The 22,297-nt window shown below is 39.6% G+C and overlaps 1 protein-coding gene across 1 annotated transcript in view; it reads right to left on the reverse strand.

The window, feature by feature from the left end:
* The window catches only part of SCN8A (sodium voltage-gated channel alpha subunit 8), a 138,775-nt gene that overhangs the window by 104,371 nt on the left and 12,107 nt on the right, over positions 1 to 22,297 (reverse strand). The window contains exons 6-10 of the mRNA XM_042782139.1: positions 19,180 to 19,401; positions 18,044 to 18,107; positions 16,373 to 16,514; positions 14,086 to 14,292; positions 12,668 to 12,961 (exon numbers count right to left, since the gene is read on the reverse strand). Coding sequence (XP_042638073.1) covers positions 12,668 to 12,961; positions 14,086 to 14,292; positions 16,373 to 16,514; positions 18,044 to 18,107; positions 19,180 to 19,401 — 929 coding nt within the window. The remainder of the gene's footprint in view (positions 1 to 12,667; positions 12,962 to 14,085; positions 14,293 to 16,372; positions 16,515 to 18,043; positions 18,108 to 19,179; positions 19,402 to 22,297) is intronic.

Consider the following 22,297-nt stretch of genomic DNA (forward strand, 5'->3'; position numbering starts at 1 on the left):
TTGAAGATACCTAAATATAATTCTTTTGAATTCCTTATCAGAGAGTTCCAATGCTGCTTCTTCCTCAGGGATGTGTTCTGGGTCTGTACCTGGCTCCCTTGTTTCTACCACTTTATCTTGCTTTTTTGTGTGGACTGTGATGGTCTGTTGTCTCTGAAACATTGTAACGTTGTTGTATTTAGATCTCTGTTAACTATTTGTGAAGGGCAGCTAAGGGTGAGTTAGGCTCTTCTTGGTGGTTGTTCATCATAGGTCCGTTGGTGGAGAAGGAGGTGGTGACTCTCCCTCAGTAAGTGAAGCTGCAGGAGGTGTGGGTGGAGTTGTGTCGCATGGGGACTGTTGCTGTCTTCCACTCAGTTAGACAAAAATAACAATTAAATAGCCATCAAAAATGTAAAAGCAAATGGACAAAAAACACACAGGAACAGTAACCAAAAAAGAGAAAAGGGAAAAAAACAAAAACAAAGCAAGACAAAAAACACCACAATATCTGGGGAGAAAGTAATAAGAGAAAAAAGGCAGAGAAGGAGAATAATGAAGAAAAATGGACAAAATGCAAAAAGAAAAACAAGGAACAGGGTTAACCACAAGAAAGAAAAAAAAAAAAACTGGAACCAGGATAAGGGAAAATAAATAAGCTGAAAACTAGAACCTGGGAAGGAAAGACTAAAGAATGATAATAAAAAGCTCAAAAGTAATAATAATAGTTGTTGTTGTTATTGTTATGTGCCGTCGAGTCTTGGGTTTCCGAGGCAGTATCACTACGGAAGTAGACTGCCTCATCTTCCTTCCAGGGAGTAGCTGGTGGGTTTGAACCGCCAGCCTTCTGGTTAGCAGTCAAATGCCCTAGGCACTACGCTACCAGAGCTCCTAATAATAACAGTAGTAATTTTAAAACGGACAAAAACAAACAAACTGGAAAAAAAAAAAAAGTATCTGGACAGGTTGGAGCACACAGACTGGGATGGAATTCCTGCCAGCCTAGAAGGTGGGTAGGAGTGAGGGATGGCTGCACCTCCATTCACCAAGAGGGTGTGAGATATAAGAGTAACAAGGGGAATGTTGCACCTTTCCAGTCATCTACCTCTGGAATGTCCCTGCGGTCCTGGCAAGTGGAGCCTGTTCTTAAGTCCCTGGAATCTGGGAGAACGCTGTCACTTTAAATATCCAAAATGGGCAAGCAGCCTGTAAACATTCAAAATGGCTGCACCCTCTGGACAGACAAAAGTCCATAGCTCAGCCCGCCTTCCTCTTCGCTGCTTCCCTTTTTATTCTTCACCCACCAGAGCAGTCCTCCCGTGCAGTCTTTGGCTAGCAGGGTTGATTTTTAGGTTAATTCTTAGATCCTACCACGACTTAGCAATATCCAAGCTGTCTTGTGCCATCAGGATTGCTGCCAGACTGCAGCTCTGTATGTCTCCTTTTTGGTGTTTTCATGCAAATTCTTCTGCTAGTTGTGTTTAGTCCACTTCTATAACCTTCCCTTCAAAATTCAGGGGTCCAGGATTATCTTCCGTAACTGTGTTAATTGGTTCCCATTTTCTTTGCTGAAGAGGGTTTGTGCAGTCTTTCTGGCTATTCCACCATCTTACTGGAACTCCTCCAGAAGAGTAGTTCTTAAAGTATTGTCTGGGGACCCCTGAAGGCCTTTTAGGGACCCATGAGGTCCACACTATTTTTATTATAACATTAAGGTGTTATCTGCCTTTATCTTTCTCATTTTCTCAAAAGTATACAGTAGACACTGTGAGCTGGACAGCTTCACAATATGCAAAGACTTTTCTGATGAGATCTGAGATTGGTGGTGGTGATAATGAATATGATTTTTATTATTATGTGTCAGTACTTGGAAGATTTATGTAATTTAGTGAATGAATATTTTAAAAATGATCAACGCATCATGGTACAAATCATTCATGGCTAAAAGATCTATGGTGTGAAACAGAACAATAGATTTTAATGTAATAGAGTATGAGGTTATTAACATATTTTCAGATTCCACATTGCAACTAACCTTTAAGAAACTATTAATGTCGAGTTTTGGAACAGTATTAAAGAAGAATATCTCTAATTATTTGAAAAGACTATTAAAGTATTCCTCCCTTGTCCAAATATGTATGTGTATGAAACTGGATTTTTAAAAAATACTTCAACTGGAAAAAAAAAAAAAAAAAACAATACCAACAGACTGAATGCTGCAGTAGATATGATATTCCAGCTGTCTTCTATTAAAGTCATGCGTTAAAAAGATTTGCAAAAATGTGAAAAAATACCACTTTTCTGTTTTAGAAAACAATTTTTATAAAAATATATATAATTCATATTAAACATGTAATAGGTTTATCATTATTTTAAAATAATTAGTAAATATTTTTAAAATTCTCAATTACAATTTCTAATATGATAAATTAAAAGCACATTAAAAAAAAAAAAAAGCTCTTTGGAGTCCTCAATAATTTTGAAGGATATAAAGGAGTCCTGAGACCAAAAAATTTAAGAACTGCTACAACACAATAAAGAAAATACCTCACAAAAGTGGACTCAAACTCATCGTTACAAACTCACCTATGCCCTAAATTTATAGTGGTAATTTTAGGGAGAAATGGGTTGGTGAGGTACAGTGAATTGCTTATGGCTCTTCTAGCCAAGGTCTTTGTGACTCCTACCAGATGACCAAAAGATGTCACTTTGAAGACTTAGGTGCGCCAAACCCAAGCCATAGTATTTTCAATCATCTCATATGCATGTGAAAGCTGGGCAATGAATGGAAGACTGAAGAAGAGTTGATGTCTTTAAATTATGGTGTTGATGAAGAATAATGAAAATACCATGGACTGTCAGAAGAACAAACAAATCTGTCCGGGAAGAAGTGCAGCTGGAATGCTCCTTGGTAGCAAGAATGGCCAGACTTCATCTTACCTACTTTGGTCATGTTGTCAGAAGGGACCATCTCCTGATGAAGGATAAAGTGGAGGGTAGTAAAGAGGGGGAGATCCTCAACAAGATGGATTGACACAGTGGTTGCAACAATGGGCTCAAGTAGAGCAAGGATTGTAAGGATGGTGCGTGACCGTGCACTGTTTCATTCTGTTGTACATAGGGTCACTATGAGTCAGAGCTGACTTGATGGCACCTAACAGCAACCACCAATACGAGATGACTGGGTGGAACTATGCAAATGTGAGGTACTTGTGGCCCACCAAGGGGATTAGAGAGCTTGCTAACAATGGAAATAAAGTACATGGCACACTTGTGTAAGTGGGGCATGCAAGTAAGGTACATGGAACCCTAACATGGGGACTGGTTCATTTGGCCACCTTGCTTTAAATGAGCCATCTCAGAGGTGGAAAGAGGGAATCTCACTGTGATCAAGAAAGAAGAGCCAGGAGTGGAGCGAGGACTCAAGATGCCTGTGCTGAACCTCTTCTATCTAGGAGACAGGAGCTGTGATACTGGACATGGCAAGAAACAGCAGCACAGAAATGGTGGCAGGAAAGGCAGAAGAGACTAACACAAGACAAGAGTGGTGGGCTTCCTGGCCCACAGAGTGAGAAAGCTGACTGCCTTCAGACCGAGGCTTACTGGTAGAGTGGGGTGCCTCTAGGCATTTATTAGTAGAGCTAAAAGAGCTTTGAAACACTTGGATGAGCAGGGCAGAGGGCAGAGAGCCAGAGAGACCTGCCTTTGGACATGGCTGAGGGAAGGCTGTCCTGATCAAGGAACTATATTCTGAGCATTCCTGATCTTGAATTGTAACCTGTTACTTCCCTAACAAACCTCATAATCATGAGTATTGTACCTCATAATCATAAGTATTGTTTGTAAGTTCTGTGTGGCCACTGCAATGAATTTTAGAACCCAGCAGAGAAGTAGAGAGTACTATGAGAGGGATGGCTGGTGTCAGATTGGTAAAAACATTGGAAGGTAGAGGCGTATCTGAGTATCTGACTTCTTCCTCATAGGAATCAGCCTTGGGCTGTTGATTTTGATCCTTCTCCCCACTGGTGAAGTTAGAGGAGGTCAGATACTGCCTCTACACCATTTTTGCAGTTGGGTAGGAGATGTTACGAGGATCTCAGAATATCAGAAAGTAAGGAAACTGACACATGCCTGAAGTATGTGGATCGAAAACTGAAGCCCCATTCTTTATTAAGCCAACAGAAGAGATGGCTATGTATGTGCACAGGTGAGTGAGGAGGAGGGTGGTTAAAGAACGCAGTGTTTAGGAGTACAAACCTTGGAGTCAGATGGACCTGGGTTGAAATCTTAGCTCTAATGCCACCTAGCTATAGAACCTTGGATATATTAGTTAATCTCTCTAGGCCTCAATCTCCCAAATCATGCTTCCAGATAAATTCACAGAAATTGCAGGACATTCTTGGGACAAAGAGTATTATATCATGGGGCTTCCAAGCAAGTCTTGGCAGTCAGCCATGGCCTCTAGGAATGTACAATTTTTTTGGGGAAATGATAAGAAGTGAACATTTTCATTCAAAGCAGGATGTCTCAGAAGCCCATTTTCATTTTCCAGGCTAGAAAACAATCAGTATAACTCTGCTAAAGCCTATAGATTAATCAGAGACCGTTCAATGGCATAGTGTTAACAGCACTATGGTACTTATTAACTAGCACAGTGATAGCTCTCAACACATGGGTAGGAGACCCATTTTAACAGAGCTGCAATGATACTTCTCCCACAAAGAGGCTGAACTAGGTGAAAGTGAGACAGAGATAGCCCCAGACCACAAAGAAGTACCAGAAGAGGTAAATCAGATTTCTGTATCTCCTCTACTCATTTGTCCAACAAATATCTGAATGTCAGTCATGTACAAAGAAGCAGACCCTGATTTATCTAAGAGAGAAGATCATATGAACATAAATAAATATAATACCAGATAGAGGAAAAAGAACAAATAAAACAAACTCAAAAACCCAAAGCCACTGCCCTTGAGTTGAGTGTGACTCATAGTGACCCTGTAGGACAGAGCAGAACTGCCCCATAGGGTTCCCAAGGCTGCACATCTTTACAGAAGCATCTTTTTCCCATGGAGCAGCTGTAGGTTTGAACTACTGACATTTTGGTTAGTAACTGATAAAGAATACATATAAAACATAAGAGAAAGATGAAATGATAATTTCTGATTGGATGGGAAATTAGGGGGAAGGAGTTTGGAAAGATTTATTGAGAGAAGGATGTAAGAAGTATAATGTAGATATTCAGAGGTGGAAAAATAGGGCACTTTGGAAAGGGTGTTTTCAGAGCAAACTATAAAGAGTAGAAAACAAAGACCATGCACGAGAAACAACCAGGAGTTCATTCTGGTTTCAGAATAGAGGGCTTGAGGGGGCCATGGTGACAGAAAATATTGGAAAGGTAGGTTGTGCCCATGTTGGGGGAAGGAAAGAGTGCTCTGAATCCCATGCTAAAGAGCTGGAACTCATTGCTTTGAGCACTGTGGTCTTTTAAAGAACTAGCTACAGGGGATGAAACTGACAAAAGCAACTTGAAAGGTTAGACAGGAAACTTAGGGGGCTTTCAGAACCTTCATCTGCTGATGTGACAGAACTCAAAATGAGAAGAAACAGCTGCAAACACCGATTAATAATGGGAATGTAGAATGTATAAAGTATCTAGGAAATCTAGGAAAATCAGACATTGTCAAAAATAAAACAGAATGCATAAAGATCAGTATCCTACACATTAACGAGCTGAAATAGGCTAGTACCATGTATTTTGAATCGGACAATTATATGGTCTACTACGCCAGGAATGACAAGTTGAAGAGGAATGGCATTGCATTCATCTTCAAAAAAGAATATTTTAAGATCTACCTTGAAGTACAATGCTGTCAGTGATAATATCCATACGCCTACAGGGAAGACTGGGAGCTCTGGTGGCATGGTGCTTAAGGCATTTGACTGCTAACCAGAAGGCTGGTTTCAAACCCACCAGCCACTCCTTGGAAGGAAGACCAGGCAATCTACTTCCATAGAGATACAGCCTCAAAAACCCAAGGAGGGGATGAGTCAGAACTGACTGGATGGCAGTGAGTTTGGTTTTTGGTTTCTGACAGGGAAGACCAGTTAATGCGACTATTATTTAAATTTATGCACCAAAGATCTTATTTATGCATTAATACCAAAGATGAAGAAATTGAAGATTTTTACCAACTTCTACAATTGGAAAATGACCAAACATGCAATCAGGACACACTGATAATTATTGGTGACTGGAATGAGAAAGTTGGAAACAAAGAAGAAACATCAGTAGTTGGAAAATATGGCCTTGGTGACAGACATGATGCCAGAGATTGAATGAAAGAATTCTGCAAAAGCAATGACTTATTCATTGCAAATACCTTTTTCCAACAACATAAATGATGACTATACATGTGGACCATGCCAGACCAAATACACAGAAATCAAATTGACTACATCAATGGAAAGAGATGATGGAAAAGCTCAATATCAACAATCAGAACAAGGCCAGGAGCTGACCTGACTGTGAAACAGACCATCAACTGCTCATATGCAAATTCAATTTGAAGCTGAAGACAATTAAAACAGGTCCATGAAAGCCAAAACATGACCTTGAGTATATCCCATCTGAAGAACAGATTTGAAGCACTGAATACCAATGATCAAAGACTAGATGAATTGTAGAATGACATCAAGGGCATCATACACGAAGAAAGCAAAAGATCATTAAAAAGACAGAAAGGAAGAAAAGACCAAAATGGCTATCAGAAGAGACTCTGAAACTTGCTCTTGAATGGAGCATAGCAAAAGTGAACAGAAGAAACGATGAAGTAATAGAGCTGAACAGAAGATTTCAAAGGGTGGCTTGAGAAGACAAAGTAAAGCAAGATAATGAAATATGCAAAGACCTGGAATTAGAAAATCAAATGGGAAGAACATGCTCTCCATTTCTCAAGCTGAAAGAGCTGAAGGAAAAAATTCAAGCCTCAAATTGTAATACTGAAAGATTCTACAGGTAGAATGAAGTTGTCAGGGATTTCATTTTACTTGGATCCACAATCAACATCCATGGAGGCAGCAGTCAAGAAATCAGATGTCCTACTGTACTAGGCAAATCTACTGCAAAAAACCTTACCAAGTGTTAAGAAGCAAAGATGTCCTACTGAAGACTAAGGTGCGCCAAACCCAAGTCATAATATTTTCTATTGTCTCATATGCATATGAAAGCTGCACAATGAATAAGGAAGACTGAAGAAGAGCTGATGCCTCTGAAATGTAGTGTTAGTGAAGAATACGGAAAATACCATAGACTGCCAGAAAAACAAACAAATCTGTCTTGGAAGAAGTGCAGCTAGTATTCTTCTCAGAAGTGAGAATGGCAGTTAGAAATGAGAATGGCCAGACTTTGTTTCACCTATTTTGGTCATGTGGTCAGAAGGGACCATTCCCTGGAGAGGGAGATCATGCTTGGTGAAGTGGGAAGTCAGTGAAAAAGGGGAAGAAGATCCTCAATGAGATGGACTGATACAATGGCTGCAATGATAGGCTGAAGTTGAGCAAGGATTGTGAGGATGGTGCACAACCAGGCAGTGTTTCGTTCTGTTGTATATGGGGTTGCTGTAAGTCAAAGTCAACTTGACAACACCTAACAACAACAACAACAACATAGGCAATATATGGAATGATGTAGGAAGCATCAAAAGAAGATGGAAGGAATACACAGAATCACTGTACAAAAAAGAATTGGTTGATGTTCAACTATTTCAGGAGGTGGCATATGATCAAAAACCAATGGTACTGAAGGAAGAAGTCTAAGTTGCACTAAAGGAACCGGCTTAAAACAAGGCTCCAGGGCACTGATGCAATATCCACTGAAATATTTCAACAAATGGATGCAATGCTGGAAGTGCTCATTTGTCTATGCCAAGAAATTTGGGAGACCGTTATCTGGCCAACTGATAGGAAGAGATCCATATTTGTGCCCATTCCAAGAAAGGTGATCTAACAGAATGTCGAAATTATCAAACAATATCATTAATATCACATGCAAATAAAATTTTGCTGAAAATATTTCAAAAACGGTTGCAGCAGTGTGTCTACAGGGAATTTTAAGAAATTCAAGCCAGATTCAGTAGAGGACAGGGAACAAGGGATGTCATTGCTGATGTCAGATGGATCTTGGCTGAAAACAGAGAATACCTGAAAGATGTTTACCTGTGTTTTATTGACTATGCAAAGGTATTTGACTGTGTGGATCATAACAAATTATGGATGACATTGAGAAGAATGGGAATTCCAGAACACTTAATTGTGCTCAGGAGGAACATGTACACAGACCAAGAGGAAGTCGAACAGAACTGCATGGTTTCAAATTAGGAAATTTGTGTGTCACAGTTGTATATTTTCACCACACTTACTCAATCTGTATGTGGAGTAAATAATCCAAGAAGCTGGACTATATGAAGAAGAATGCACCATCAGGATTGGAGGAAGACTCATTAACAACCTGTGATATGCACATGACACAACACTGCTTGCTGAAAGTGAAGATGACTTGAAGCACTTACTGATGAAGATCAAAGACTATAGCCTTCAGTATGGATTATACCTCAACATAAAGATAACAAAAATCCTCATAACTGGACCAGTAGCAGCACTGTGATAAATGGAGAAAAGACTCAAGTTGTCAGGGACTTCATTTTAATTGGATCCTCAATCAACACCCATGGAAACAGCTGTCAGTAAATCAAATAATGTATTTGTACTGAGCAAATCTCTGCAAAAGACTCTTTAAAGTGTTAAAGAGCAAAGATATTACTTTGAAGACTAAGGTGCGGCTGACCCAAGCCAAGGTATTTTTAATTGTCTCAAATGCATGTGGAAGGCTGGACAAGAAATAAGGAAAACCAAAGTAGAATTGATGCATTTGGACTATAGTGTTGAAGAATACTGAATATACCATAGACTGCCAGAAGAATGAACAATTCTGTCTTGGAAAAAGTACAGCTAGAACGATCCTTAGAAGCAAGGATGGTGAGACTTCATCTCTTGTACTTTGGCCATGTTATCGGGGGGACCATTCTGTGGAGAAGAATATCATGCTTGGCCAGTGAAGAAGAAGACTCTCAACAAGATAGACTGACACAATGACTACAACAATCGGCTCAAGCATAGCAACAGTTGTGAGGAAGGTGCAAGTCCGGACAGCGTCTCATTCGCTGTACATATAGGGTCACTATGAGTCAGAACTGACCTGATGGCACCTAACAGCAACAACAGAAACCCCATTCTTCTGCTCTTTTCCCCAAAGATTATAAAAATGCGTATTTCTGCCCACACTCTATAAAAAACCTTGAGTGAGAAGTCTACACTCATTATCTCCACATCTCACTTAATATGGCTTCCGCCCTAGTGTGAACTGTCTCTCTTTAAAAATCATCAATGACTTTTATATTGCCAAATCCAATGTATATTTCCAATTCTGATACCACCAAGCACCTCCGTTAAATTTCAATACATTGATCACTCCCCTTCCTTCTCCATCCCTTCTACTCTCTTGCTTTACTCAACTCTCTTGGTTCTCTTAGAATCTTGATGACTGTTAAGTTGTTTTCTTTCATGAGTTGCATCCCCTCTGCCTATGCCCACCAATGGTTATGACCCTGGCCTACTGTTCTTTCACATGACACATTCTTGAGTGATCTCATCAAATCTCATGGTTTCAACTATTCCCTTACAGCTCATGACTACAATACAACAATCTGTGTATCTGAAAGACCTCTCTTCTTGGTTATCCAACAAATAATTCAAACTTAGGACATCCAAACTAGAATACAGAATGGAATGGTCCTTTCTTCTCTCTGCCTTACTGCTTCCACACTAACACACATATACGTTATCTGAGTAATCCCCGTTCATACTATAAGCCTTAATTCAGAAATTTACCTTCTTCAGAAAATGTCTGCTAAATCTCCGGGCTGGGATAGATCTATATTCTCCAAAATACCCCTAGCATATCTCTAGTAAGGAATAATACTGATGATGCTATTGTGTTAATAATTTTATTATATACCTGCCTATACCATTACACTTTAAGTTCTCTAGGGCAGGAACAGAGTTTTAATGACCTTTTAATCTCTAGGACCTTGAACAATCCTTAGCATATTGCAGGCACTCCATAAATGTTTGCTAAATGACTATTGAAAAGTATGTTTTAGGAAGTGATCTTCCAGCAGTACATAAAAATAAAGGAGAGGGAGAAAGATCACAAGAAACTAAACAGCAACAGACAGCTGCAATAGAACAAAATAATACAGAAGGCTGAACTAGGACAGGATCAATAGGAATAGAAAGAAGGGGAGGGACCTTAAAGATTTTGTTGTGGTAAAATTAACAGACTGGACCAGGGTCTTAATAGCTTGTGAACAGCCATCTTAGATGTAACTACTGGTCTCTCATCTGGAGTAAAGAAGAGCGGAGAAAATCAAAGACGCATGGAAACAACTAGGCCAAAGGACCATGAGAACCTCAGCCTATTTGAACTAGATGATGCCCACTACCACTGCCAACCACTCAGAAAGCGATCAGAATTGGAGATCCTAGATAGAATGGGGGAAAAATGTGGAATGAAAACAAACAAACAAATAAAAACTTTAAAAAGCCCAGGACTCAGTACAAACAACAAATATGAACCCCTTTGTAAATACAATACTGAGTTGTTAATGAAAGCAAATATGGGTATAGGGACGGATAGATGGGTGAACAAGCTAAACAATTATGTATGTCTAAATGGAGAGTGTATCCAAGATCATATACAGGGTTGGCAGAAAATGGGCCTCTCGAAGAGTATGAAGGGATGGACACTGGGAGGAGGTAACTATGGGGAGGAAGTGGGAGGGGAGCTGCTGCATTGTAAATTTTGGTCAATGACATGAGACAAAGTATATGTGAACTGCTGTATGAAAAGTGAATTTACTCTGTAAATCTTCACCCAAATCCTAAAAAAAAAAAAAAAAAAAAAAAGCCCAGGACTAGGGGGATCTGTATAGGAGATCCTATATAAAGTGGGAGAACAATGTGGAACAAAACTTAAAATTATTGGGAAAAAAAAAAAGACCAGGTTTGCTGGTCTGATAGAGCCTGGTGAAACCCCTGAGACTATGGCTCCTAGCTGCCCTTCAGGTCTGGAATTGAACTCACTTCTGTGGCTTCCAGCCAAACAACAGACAGGCATATGTGCTGAACATTTCTATCAGGCAGATACACTTCTTGGAGAGATCAATTATGGGAGAAAAGAAGGGCTGTGTATGCACAGGGAGATAGCTCAGTGGGCAGGAATGCATGGTGGGAAGGACACAGGGAAGAGGTAATCAAGGGGAGGAAATGGGAAGCGAGCTGTTACATTGTGGGAAATTGCAGTCAATGTTATGAGACAAAATGGGTATGAACTGCTGAAAGGAAAATGAATTTGCTCTGTAAACATTCATGCAAATCACAATAAAAATTAAAAAACAAACAAAAAAGCGCAGGACTACTGGGCAGATACAGATTGGTGAAACCCGAGACTACGGCCCATAGTTGCCCTTCAGGCCTGAAGTTGGACTCACTCCCATAGGTAACTTACAGCCAAACAACACACAGGCCTATAAACTGAACAACTACACCAGACAGATACACTCCTTCCAACAACCAACCATGGGTGATCAGAAGGGCAGCATTTACATAGTGAGAAAGCTAGGAAGCAGGAATGCATAGGCAGGAAGAAAGAACACAGGGACAGGGTGGGCACAGAGAGGAAGTGGGAGGAGAGCTGTGACACTGTGGGGATTGTAATCAGTGTCACAAACAAAAATGTATATGAACTGCTGAGTGTAAAACGAATTTGCTTTGTAAAATTTCACCCAAATCACAATAAAAAGCCAAAAACAAACAAACAAAAAACAGAAACAAAAAAAATGAACAGACTGGCAGAAGACTGAACTAGCAAGTGAGAGACACAGGGAAGAAGCACCATGAGAAACAGGGAAAGACACTGGATATACGGTCATAAACAGCAGCTGTAATCTATTTCTGCAACTGGATCTAGAAACTCTTTAGTATTTCCTTAAAATGAAGAATTAAATGGTCTAAAAGTTAGATTTTGGTGGCATATTTTGAAATTTAAGAATTCTTCTTATTAGATGACATTTATAGTAATAAAATGTTCACTAAGTTCTCCCCCTTCTCTTTCTCTTAGTTTCCCCATTTATCAAAGCTGGGTATGACTGAGGTTTTCAATCTACTATGGGCTAATTCAATATGAAATTGTATAGCAAGAATAATTCTAGAACTTGCCATGCTCAAATAAGGTAACTTAAAGAGTTTCATGGCTCCCTCCCCCCTCCTCTTTCTCCAATTATATGCAATTCTTAAAGAGAGGTGTTTGAGCTAAATTCTGATTTTCAGATGATAAGAAGTGAAAAGTTCTTCCTAGTGTTTTAGAATATGGTGATCACTGGTGTGATATGGACTTTACTGCTGAATGCTGGTGATGCTACTTCCTAAAAGACAACACTATAGAGTGCAGAGAGGTAGGGCTGAGAATGCAGGGATGGGTGTGGAAAATGTAAGGACAAAGGGGAATTTGAAGATCAAGTGGAGTTAGGAAAACCTGAAATTTTTAAGATAATTTGACCCACAAACAGCTTACCTGATTCATGATGGAAAATTTCCTTCCTATTCTGTTGTCTGGCAGCCGAAAGCCTTTTCTCCTCATACCATCTTCTGACTCTGATTTAAACACCTTTTCAGGATCCCCTTTCTCCTCTCCTTCAGAGAGTTCCTTCTGCTTCCTCTTCTTTCTCCTGTTACGTCTTTCCTTGGCACTCTTTGAACTGAGTTTAGAAATTTCAGATGAGCTCCTAGGAGAGCCTACTCCTTCTTCACCTTCTTCTTCTATGGCATCTTCTGAGACAGTTCCTGCTGATGTGGCCATTGCAGCAGCCTAGAAAAGGAGTCAAAGCAGCAGACTAGATCAAAAGCAATTAACTTCTGATTAACTGATTAGTACAAACCATTACTGCAGGCAACAAATTAGTGCAGACCATTTTCTCTCCCAAAGAAAGGTAGTGTCACTGGGGTGGGGTGGGAAGGACTACAGCCAGACCTGGCTCCTCTCTTTTCTAGCTGTATTATGAGACCGGCTCACAGCTCTAAGAGATCAGAGCAGGACCTAACTGGTAAGAACTTTGGGTTTTACTCTCTTGAGTATTTCAGACAAGATTGGCTACCTTCTTGTTACTAAATGATCCCTTCTGGGCATCTCTGAAAATTAATGATAAGAAACTATGTAATACATTATGGGTCTAACAAGGTAAAAAATGTACATGTATTTGACACTCCTTGGAGAGAACAATCATGGGAGAATAGAAGGGCTGTGTATACACAGGGAGACAGCTCAGGGGGCAGGAGAACATGGAGGGAAGGACACAAGGTAACTATGGGGAGGAAGTGAGAAGGGAGCTGTTGCATTTTGGGAAACTGCAGTCAATGTCATGAGACAAAGTGTATGTGAACTGCTGTACAGAAAGTGAATTTGCTCTGTAAACTTTCACCCAAATCACAATAAAAAAAATAATAATAAATAAAAATATATATATACACACACATGTGTATTTGAATAAAGATTAGAAAGTAAATTGTTACAGTGATGGGATCATAAGTTTGTTTTTCAAATTTTACTTTAATATTTTGCTGTGTCTTTCAATGAGAAATAGTGCTTTTTATAATCACAGAACTGCGAAGAGGAGCCTAATATTTTCCTCACCAAAAGGTTTGTAATAAGTACTATATACATTTCTCTGGCTACTTTTCTGCTCAGCCATTATAACAGCTGAATACTGAATAGTTTGGGAAATCAACAAAAGATTCTATTACCAAACAATTTGGCTGTTAAGACAAATGGAATAATTGGACCTACCATTTAGACTTGCTACTTGGGTTATCTTAATGAGATCAATGATCTCTATATGACAGTGTGTCCAGAAAAGTCACTTGGATTGGCACTCAGATGGAGCCTTATTCATAGCTCTCTGTAGGAAGGCCTGTTTCAAAGAACATGTCACCAACCTGTGCTTCTTCCTGTTGCTTCTTAAGTTGCTCCAACATTGCTTTGAACTCAGCCTCTTTTTGCTCTGCCTCTTCCAGTGTAGCCTGATTCTGTTCTTCATAAGCCATGGCTACCACAGCCAAGATCAAGTTCACCAGATAGAATGAACCCACAAAGATGACCAAAACAAAGAAGATCATGTACGTTTTCCCAGCTGCTCGTAAGGTCTGTGAAGATAAAACCCGTTCTCTGAGTCACCTGTACCGTATCTACCAGGATGAAAACATCTCATGGGCTAGTGTTCTTCTATAGGGGCACTGTTAGCATTCTGTGCAGGACAGTCCTTACTGTGTGGCACTTCTTCAAACTGCCATATGTTGAGCACCCCCAGTGGCCGAATGGTCTCCCCTATCTTTACATCACATCAAAGGTCAGCAGAACCTCCCATTCATTGAGTCTCCTACTATTTCTATATATTCTCTATATACTCCTATCATAGAAAAACTTTTTTTCTTTAAACAAGAAATGCTTGTCCAAGCTAAGAGTTATATTTGACTTCTTCAGTTGATTCTAAAATAAGTATAAAGAACAGAACAGCAAATGGATGAAGGATTTGAATTTCATCAAAGAAGAAATACAAATGGCCAACAAGGACATGAAAAGATGCTTAGTCGTTAGGGAAATGCACATCAAAACCACAATGAGGTATCACTTCATTCCCACTAAAATGTCTATGATTAAAAAAACAGAAAATAATAGGCACTGGTGAGGATGTGCACAAACTGAACTCTCATCCACTGCTGGTGGGAATGTAAAATGGTGTAGCCATTGTGGAAAACAATTTGGTGGTTCCTCAAAAAATTAAACATACCATTACCATGTGATCTAGCAATTCCACTCCTAGGTAGATACCCAAAACAACAGAAACCAAGAATGCAAACAGATACTTGTATGATAATGTTCACTGCAGCACTATTCACAATAGCCATAAACATCCATCAATAAATGAATAGATAAACAAAATGGAGTACATACAACCAACAGAATATTATCAGCCATGAAGAGAAATGAAGTCCTGATGTATAACACCACATGGAGGAACTGTGTAAACATCATGCTGAGTGAGTAAGTCAGCCACAGAAGGACTAATATTGTATAATCCCACTTAGACAAAACATTTACAATAGACAAGTGCATAGAGGCCTAAGTTTATTAGTGGTTACCAGGGGCAGATGGGAGAAGGCAAAGGAGAGTCATTGTTTAGGGGGCACTAAGTGTGGTGGTTATGTTTTTGTGTCAACTTGGCTGGGCCTGGTTGAGTGGCTGGGCAGCTGGATGTAGTATTCCCCATGATGAGATTGGTCATCAACTCCATGGTGGAATCTACTGTGAGCAGCTGAGTAGCTGCCTTTGGGTACGTGGTCTGCTTCCCATATAGAAGCAGCAGCTTTGGGAATGGTCTATAGCTTATGGTACCTAGCTTATGGTACCCTGAATGCAGCCGTGTCATTGCTCAGCAGGCTGCCATGCTCTGCCGACCTTGGGACTTACAATGGACTTGAATTAACGGCCTGCCATGTGATTTGGTAATATCGGGGCTGTGCCTTGTTACTTGTCAACCTCGGGCTTGGCAGCCTCAGCAGCCATCTGCTGTCTGAGTTAAGAAATGCCTTTAGCTTCAGTGGGCCGGGAGCTGGAGGCAGAGCTGAAGCCCAAGGCTGAGGGGCTTTCACCCAGCCCCTAGATCTTGGCACTTTGATCTCGGACTTAAAGCCTCCAAATTGTAAGAATAAACTCCTATTAGTTTAAGCCATCCTATTTGTGGTATATTTCTTGTCAGAGCAGCACTAGGTAACCAGAACACTAAGCTTCTGCTAAGGGTGATGGAAAAAATTGGAAACAGACAATGGTAAAGGTTGAATAATATAATGAACATAATTATTGCCCCTGAATTGTACATGTCAAAATGTTGAAACAGGAAAAGTTTTGTTACATATATATTTACTTCAATAAAAAAAATAAAGAGAAGAATATAAATCATTATGTCATTTATCTACTAGTCTCTAATCAAGAGCATTAACAGACAAATTCCATCTTTAGGATCAGGCCCAAGTCACACTCATCTTGAGTGATATCCTTTCCTATCTTTTTGCAATGAGACTGGTTTAAAAAGAGAGCTATGACATAAAGAATGGTGGGGGAAATGTCATTCTAAGGTCCTGTGTAATAGTCTCTTACATAGAATGTCTCCAGCTCCACATATATTCACACAAACCCTATCACTGAAGAAAGAGAGGTATTACTCACCAGTTGATACAAATTTTCCCAATAGTCCTGGGTCATAAGGCGGAACAGTGCCAAGAAGGCCCAGCTAAATGTATCAAAGCTTGTGTAACCATAGTTGGGGTTCCTTCCTGCTTTCATACACTGGTATCCCTCTGGGCATTGCCTGAAAAGAGAAAGGGCTTTTCAACATAATTCTACCCAGTTATCAGATATAGGTCATCTCCATGACCTTGGAGATACTAAATAATCATCGACAGAGCCAGGCCAACACACTAGTAGAAAGAAAAAGTGGAAAGAAATAAATAGCTAGGCTAATTTTTTTAAAAATGATATCCTGAGAACAGTCTAAGAACTGAATTATCTGAGCTACTCCTTAATGTAGATTCCTGTGCCCTAACCAAGACCTTGGAATTAAAAGCTCTGGGTACAAAATCCATGAATCTGGATTTTTAAGAGGCATGCCAGGTGATTCTTATGTACGCCAAAGTTTGAGAACCACTGTCCTAGATTCATATCAATGTGCAATTCAACCAAATTCAGTTTAGCTATTATCCCAAATGACAAATGGCTAGAAGTTCCTACTAATTTTGTCTGTTCTCTTAACACTCATTGTGACAACTTAAGTCATTACTTTAGTGACTTGGTTATAACATATCTCCTGCCTTTAATGAAATGTGGTAAATATGTGCAATAGAATAATATTACCTGATATTTATTGCAATGTAACTTCTAGTATCTACTACAATAAAAAAATTAAGGGGACTTCTAGTTGTCATGACCACCTCAAAACACCAATTCCTGAAGGTTCTTAGCCCACAGCATGTATTCAGAAGCAATATACTCTGAATAATGACACCAACACCCTACATTAATGTAACATTTTATTTACAAAGTACTCTCACATATGTTTTCTAATTGAATTCTTACAACAACTCTGTGAGGAAGAGAGAGCATTACTTATCAAACTCATATTATGGTTAAAGAAACTGAGGTGCAGATAGGTAAGTTAAATGTCTTGCCAAAGGTCTCAGAGCTAGAAGTAGCAGAATCAGAAATCAAATGTTATGTTGCTACTTTTTCCCCTCCCTTACACTGTCAGATCTGGCATAATTTGGGTCTTTGTTGGGTGTTAAGCTATCACCAAGACAGTGTCCTTGCTTTATTTTACATTAACTGTGTTCAGGTAGAATGAGGGGATTGCATGTTACGCAGGCAAGATAGATGGCGTTATGGATTCTATCTTTAGCCTGTTACATCTTTGATTTTGACCTGAGAATATAGGCATATTCACCTACCAGTGAATGTCAAATCTGAATGGACAAATATGAAAAAAAAAAAAGGAGTATCTGAGTCAACCAAAAGGTAAGAAGACTCAATTAGGGATTCCTACGTGAGCACAAAGGAGCTCTGGTAGCATAGTGCCTAAGGCACTTGACTGCTAACCAGATGGCTGGCGGTTCAAACACACCAGCCACTCCTTGGAAGGAAGGTTGGGCAATCTACTTCCATACTGACACCACCTTGAAACCCAAGGAGGGGTTGCTATGAGTTGGGTCCGACTCGATGGCAAATAACAATAACAACAACAACAACGTGAGCACAAAGAAAAGTGGAAATACTGCTCATTTTCATCCAAATAATAGTGGGCATATTATTTGAAGAGAGGATAACAAAATTAGGTGAGCTACTTACCCAGCATCAGAACTGTTCCCACAGAGCAAAGGTTCCAGCATGCCAGGAACTATGTAAAAATTGGCTAGAAAAGTTTGAATAAAGCAGATTTAAGTGAATGAGAGAATAAGGTTACACTGTTCCTAACTAGTCCCAAGAGAAACAGCTATTGATTTTAGCTCACATAAATCTTTTCTGAGAGCAGTGAAACCTGATAAGAATTCTTTCTCATTAATGATTTTCCTATAGATAATTAAAATTTAAAAGCACTAAATCCCTTGATGCAATGCTCTTTTCATGGACACCTGACTTTCACTCGTACCTCAAACTGACATGCTAAGCTCTGCCACTTGACTCAAAAAGGTCTAAAAGTAAGTTTTCTGAGTTCTTCATTCCTTTATACAACTTCATCCTTTTAACCCTGTAACTTCTCTTTATAGAGCTAGTCTAGAAATCCCTACTGGTCACTAGCTACCGCGTCCTATTTTAAATCAGAAGGCACATTTCCTTTTCCTACATGTGTCCCTGAAATCCCCTCTGTAATAGTTTCTCATGGCTATTTCACTGCCTGTATTTCCTCAGGAGTGACTGATAGTGACATTACTAACTTTTAAAATTATGTTACAGAAGTACTACTCCACCAAATTTTCCTTCATGTAAGACCTAAGTGCTTTGATTTCTCCAACGAAGTTATTAAAACTCCTCAATTATAACAGGGTCAAATGGTGCCTTAGAGATTACTGACCCCTAGGTGAGATCAGTTACTAAGGTCTTGGTAGTATTAACAAAGCTTGGTGTCACCAGGTATATTCTGGACTCAATGTTCAAACATCCTAGTCAACCCAGCTAATGAAGAAAGGATTTTATCAAGCTCCTAAGCCTGAATTTCAAGGCAAAAGCTTAGGGAGTACATGTGAAGAAGCAATAAAGTCTCCTTTCTGGTGTGAAGGGGAAGAAAAGAGAGAGAGCACTGATACTTGAGAGCTTCTGAACACAACCCTACCTCAAAGAAAGAGAATAACTTCACAGGGCTACTTCTAGTAGCACTGCATTCCTCCCTGGTTCCAACTACTTTTTTAAGCCCAGTGGTGGCTTTTGACCATGTAAACCTGAGATAAGACTTCTCTTTTTCCTCTTGTAGAGAAAGGGCTACCTACTTTTATTGTTGATATATTCTTCCCAATCAAAGCCTTTGGTGCCATTTTCAAGATAGCTCTCGTTGAAGTTTATAGGCCACACAACACACTTGTTTCGCAGGTTTCCCATGAATAGCTGCAGCCCAATCAAGGCAAAAACGCTCAGGCAGAACACTGTCAGGATCATCACATCTGACAGCTTCTTCACAGACTGAATTAGAGCACCCACAATTGTCTTCAGGCCTGAGGAGACAGAACCCCCAGCATCAGAGTCACCTCATACTCCTCCCCACCCACCCTCTTAGCTACTGGCTTCTACTTTTCCCCACAGCTCCACCTGAAATACGGCCACTCTATGTTTTATACCATGAGGAGAAAACAATGGGCCAGTAATAGTAGCAATTTTTCAGTAGTATCAATTTTAAGTCAGTAATTTTTATTTTTTTAAGTCAATAATCTTTAAAAAGCAAAAGAAAGCTCCTTATACCAACACATGGCTCCCTTCCTCCTGGATGTACTTGCCTTCTCTAACTGCTATTCAGCTCCTTGAATGAGTCAAGTTCTTACCTCAGGCTCTCGCACATACTGTTCTACCTGCTTAGAATGCTCCCCGGCATTCCTTCCTCCTACCTCACTCCTATTCATTTTTCAGGTTGCAGCCTCAATGTAAATTCCTCCAGAAAGCCTTCCCTGACCTCACAACTGCCCCCTCATTATTATTAATATCTTAATAGCACTCTGTATTTTTCTTGGTAGCATTTATCTTGGTTATAATAAATTCTATACATATGTCTGGTTCACAGCTGTATCTATAGTTCTTAGCCCACAGCAGGTATGTAGTAAATATTTAAATTAAAAAAATAGAAGAAGTCAGGGATGAAGGAGGCTTCTAGGTTGGAAAGGGATCTGCTGGGAAGTTTAAGAGCCAATAATAGGTGAGAAAATTTTCCTGAGAGCTCTGGAAATACCAATATATTGAAAAAAATTAATGACTCTAATCTGGTATTTATGGTTTGTCTTTCTATTTAAAAACACATCTTCTCTGTGTCACATATATATGCCCTGTTCTCTACAAATGGCCTCTTTTCTAGCCTTCTAGATTTAAAAAATACAACCAAAAAACTTATAATTCATTTGAATTTCAAGTTTAAAAACAAAGTACTGGCTCAAATTTGAAGCTGCTGAAAGATTTATTTGCACAGGCAGAGATCAGTGGCAGGAAACATAGCAAAACGTGGCTGTAAATTCATCATGTTTGGGTGAAAACTGACTCCACAGAGGGCCCTAGTCGGCATGCCTAGATATCAGGCTATCCTTGGGGCATGGCCAACCAGCATTGAGTACTCCCAGTGTGTCAATGCACCAGGATTGGCAGGATGCAGACACTGAGGTGTGACACACAGGCTTCACCCCGGTCCACTTTATGAAGGCAAGGATATCAGACAGAAATGCAAAGGAAACCCCAATTATGGCCTTGAAAGTATGATGCTGGGTAAAACACTACTAAACTTAATCCAGGTATACCACTTACTATGGTGACCTGAGCAAGGCAGACACTTAACCTCTTGGAATGTCAGTTTTTGTTATCTTTCTAACTCACTGCCGTTGAGTCGGATGAATATCATGGGGTTGTTGTGATGAGTAAATATGATTGTATAAAACACTTAACATAGTACCTAGCACACAGTGAATGAATTAAATGTTAACCATTATCATATGAATCTCAGTTTACTTAACTGACACCAACTTTATCAGGTTGTTGTGAGGTTTAAATAAGATGATGAATAAAGTACCTACTATAGGACCTGGTTCATAGCCAGCTCAATACTAGTTAGCTATCACTATTACACATTTGATGCTTTCTTCAAAAGGGGTATGATTAGGATAATGACACTACACACGGCTAACTTTGTATGATGGTGATCTAATGGGTGGTATGGACATGACTCTTCTTTTGTCATAATATGCAAGTGACCACCTAGATTTCCAAGTGATGTCAATCTGAATCCAACTGTAGTAATGGATGCTGCGGCTACAATAGGACCTGGCACATAGCAGGTACTTAGTGCACTTTTTATCGAAAGAACTTTTCTCTCCTTCTCACAAAGACATTCTGAAGGAGGGAATTAAGGGAAAAAGAGCCAAGACTGAGATTGCAGAGAAGCAAAATAAAGTATGCAGAGGCCTGTGCTTTCCCACAGAGTGGGCCTTCCATGGAGACTGTGGCCACCAAAGGGATTAAGAAGAGCTAGTCTAGGTCTAGGAAATCAGGCATTTCTAATGCCATTCCCTTTCTCTTCACCAGGCTGTGCTGAAACACCAGACAGGGAATCAATAAGTAGGAATTCTGGTCCTGGCTCAGTCACTAACTATTTATGACCCACCTTGTTTCTGAATGGATTTAAGGTGACCTCAGTAATTTTTTCTTCTATAAAATATGGATAAACACAGCACTACATTGCAGTGGGCAGTAAAGGAAAAGCTAAAGAATCTTCTCCAAAAGTCTTTTAAAATAGGGAAAACCCAAAGCCAAACCCACTGTCATCAAGTTGATTCCGACTTGTAGCGACCCTCATAGGGTTTCCAAGGCTGTAAATCTTTACGGAAATAGATTGCCTCATCTTTCTCCCGCAGAACAGCTGGTGGGTTTGAACCGCTGACCTTCTGGTGAGCAGCCAAATGTCTTACACACTTACACCACAAGAGTTCCTTTTAAAATAAGGAAGAGGTATTTATTTGTTTGATATCAAGAAGTTGAAATTTCAGACTACCTTTCATTTCTAAGGCCCCAGGAAACTATATTGTAATCACACAGTTAGTTAAGAAAGTATTGATGATTAAATAGAAGACAGCCATGAAGAACTAAAAATTGTTCCAACATGTGGAACTTATTTCCATGAATTTCTGAGGAATAGAAAAGTTCTCACTGTGATTGGCCGGGTTGGGGCAGGTTTGTATCAGGTCAATAATTCAACAGTAGGTTCCTGAAATTATACAGTTCTACTGCTTAAAAAATATCTGGATAGGTCACTGAAGAATGGTTGTAAAGTTTCTTTTCCTGGATTTCTTTATGAAGAATTTATACAACTACTCCTCCCTCCTGAATGGTTCAGAAAATCAACTCTTTGAACAAGAGATG

The sequence above is a fragment of the Orycteropus afer genome, unplaced genomic scaffold (assembly GCF_000298275.1).
Source record: "Orycteropus afer afer isolate SDZICR_OR568_19922 unplaced genomic scaffold, OryAfe1.0 scaffold00247, whole genome shotgun sequence".
NCBI classification, from domain to species: Eukaryota; Metazoa; Chordata; class Mammalia; order Tubulidentata; family Orycteropodidae; genus Orycteropus; species Orycteropus afer.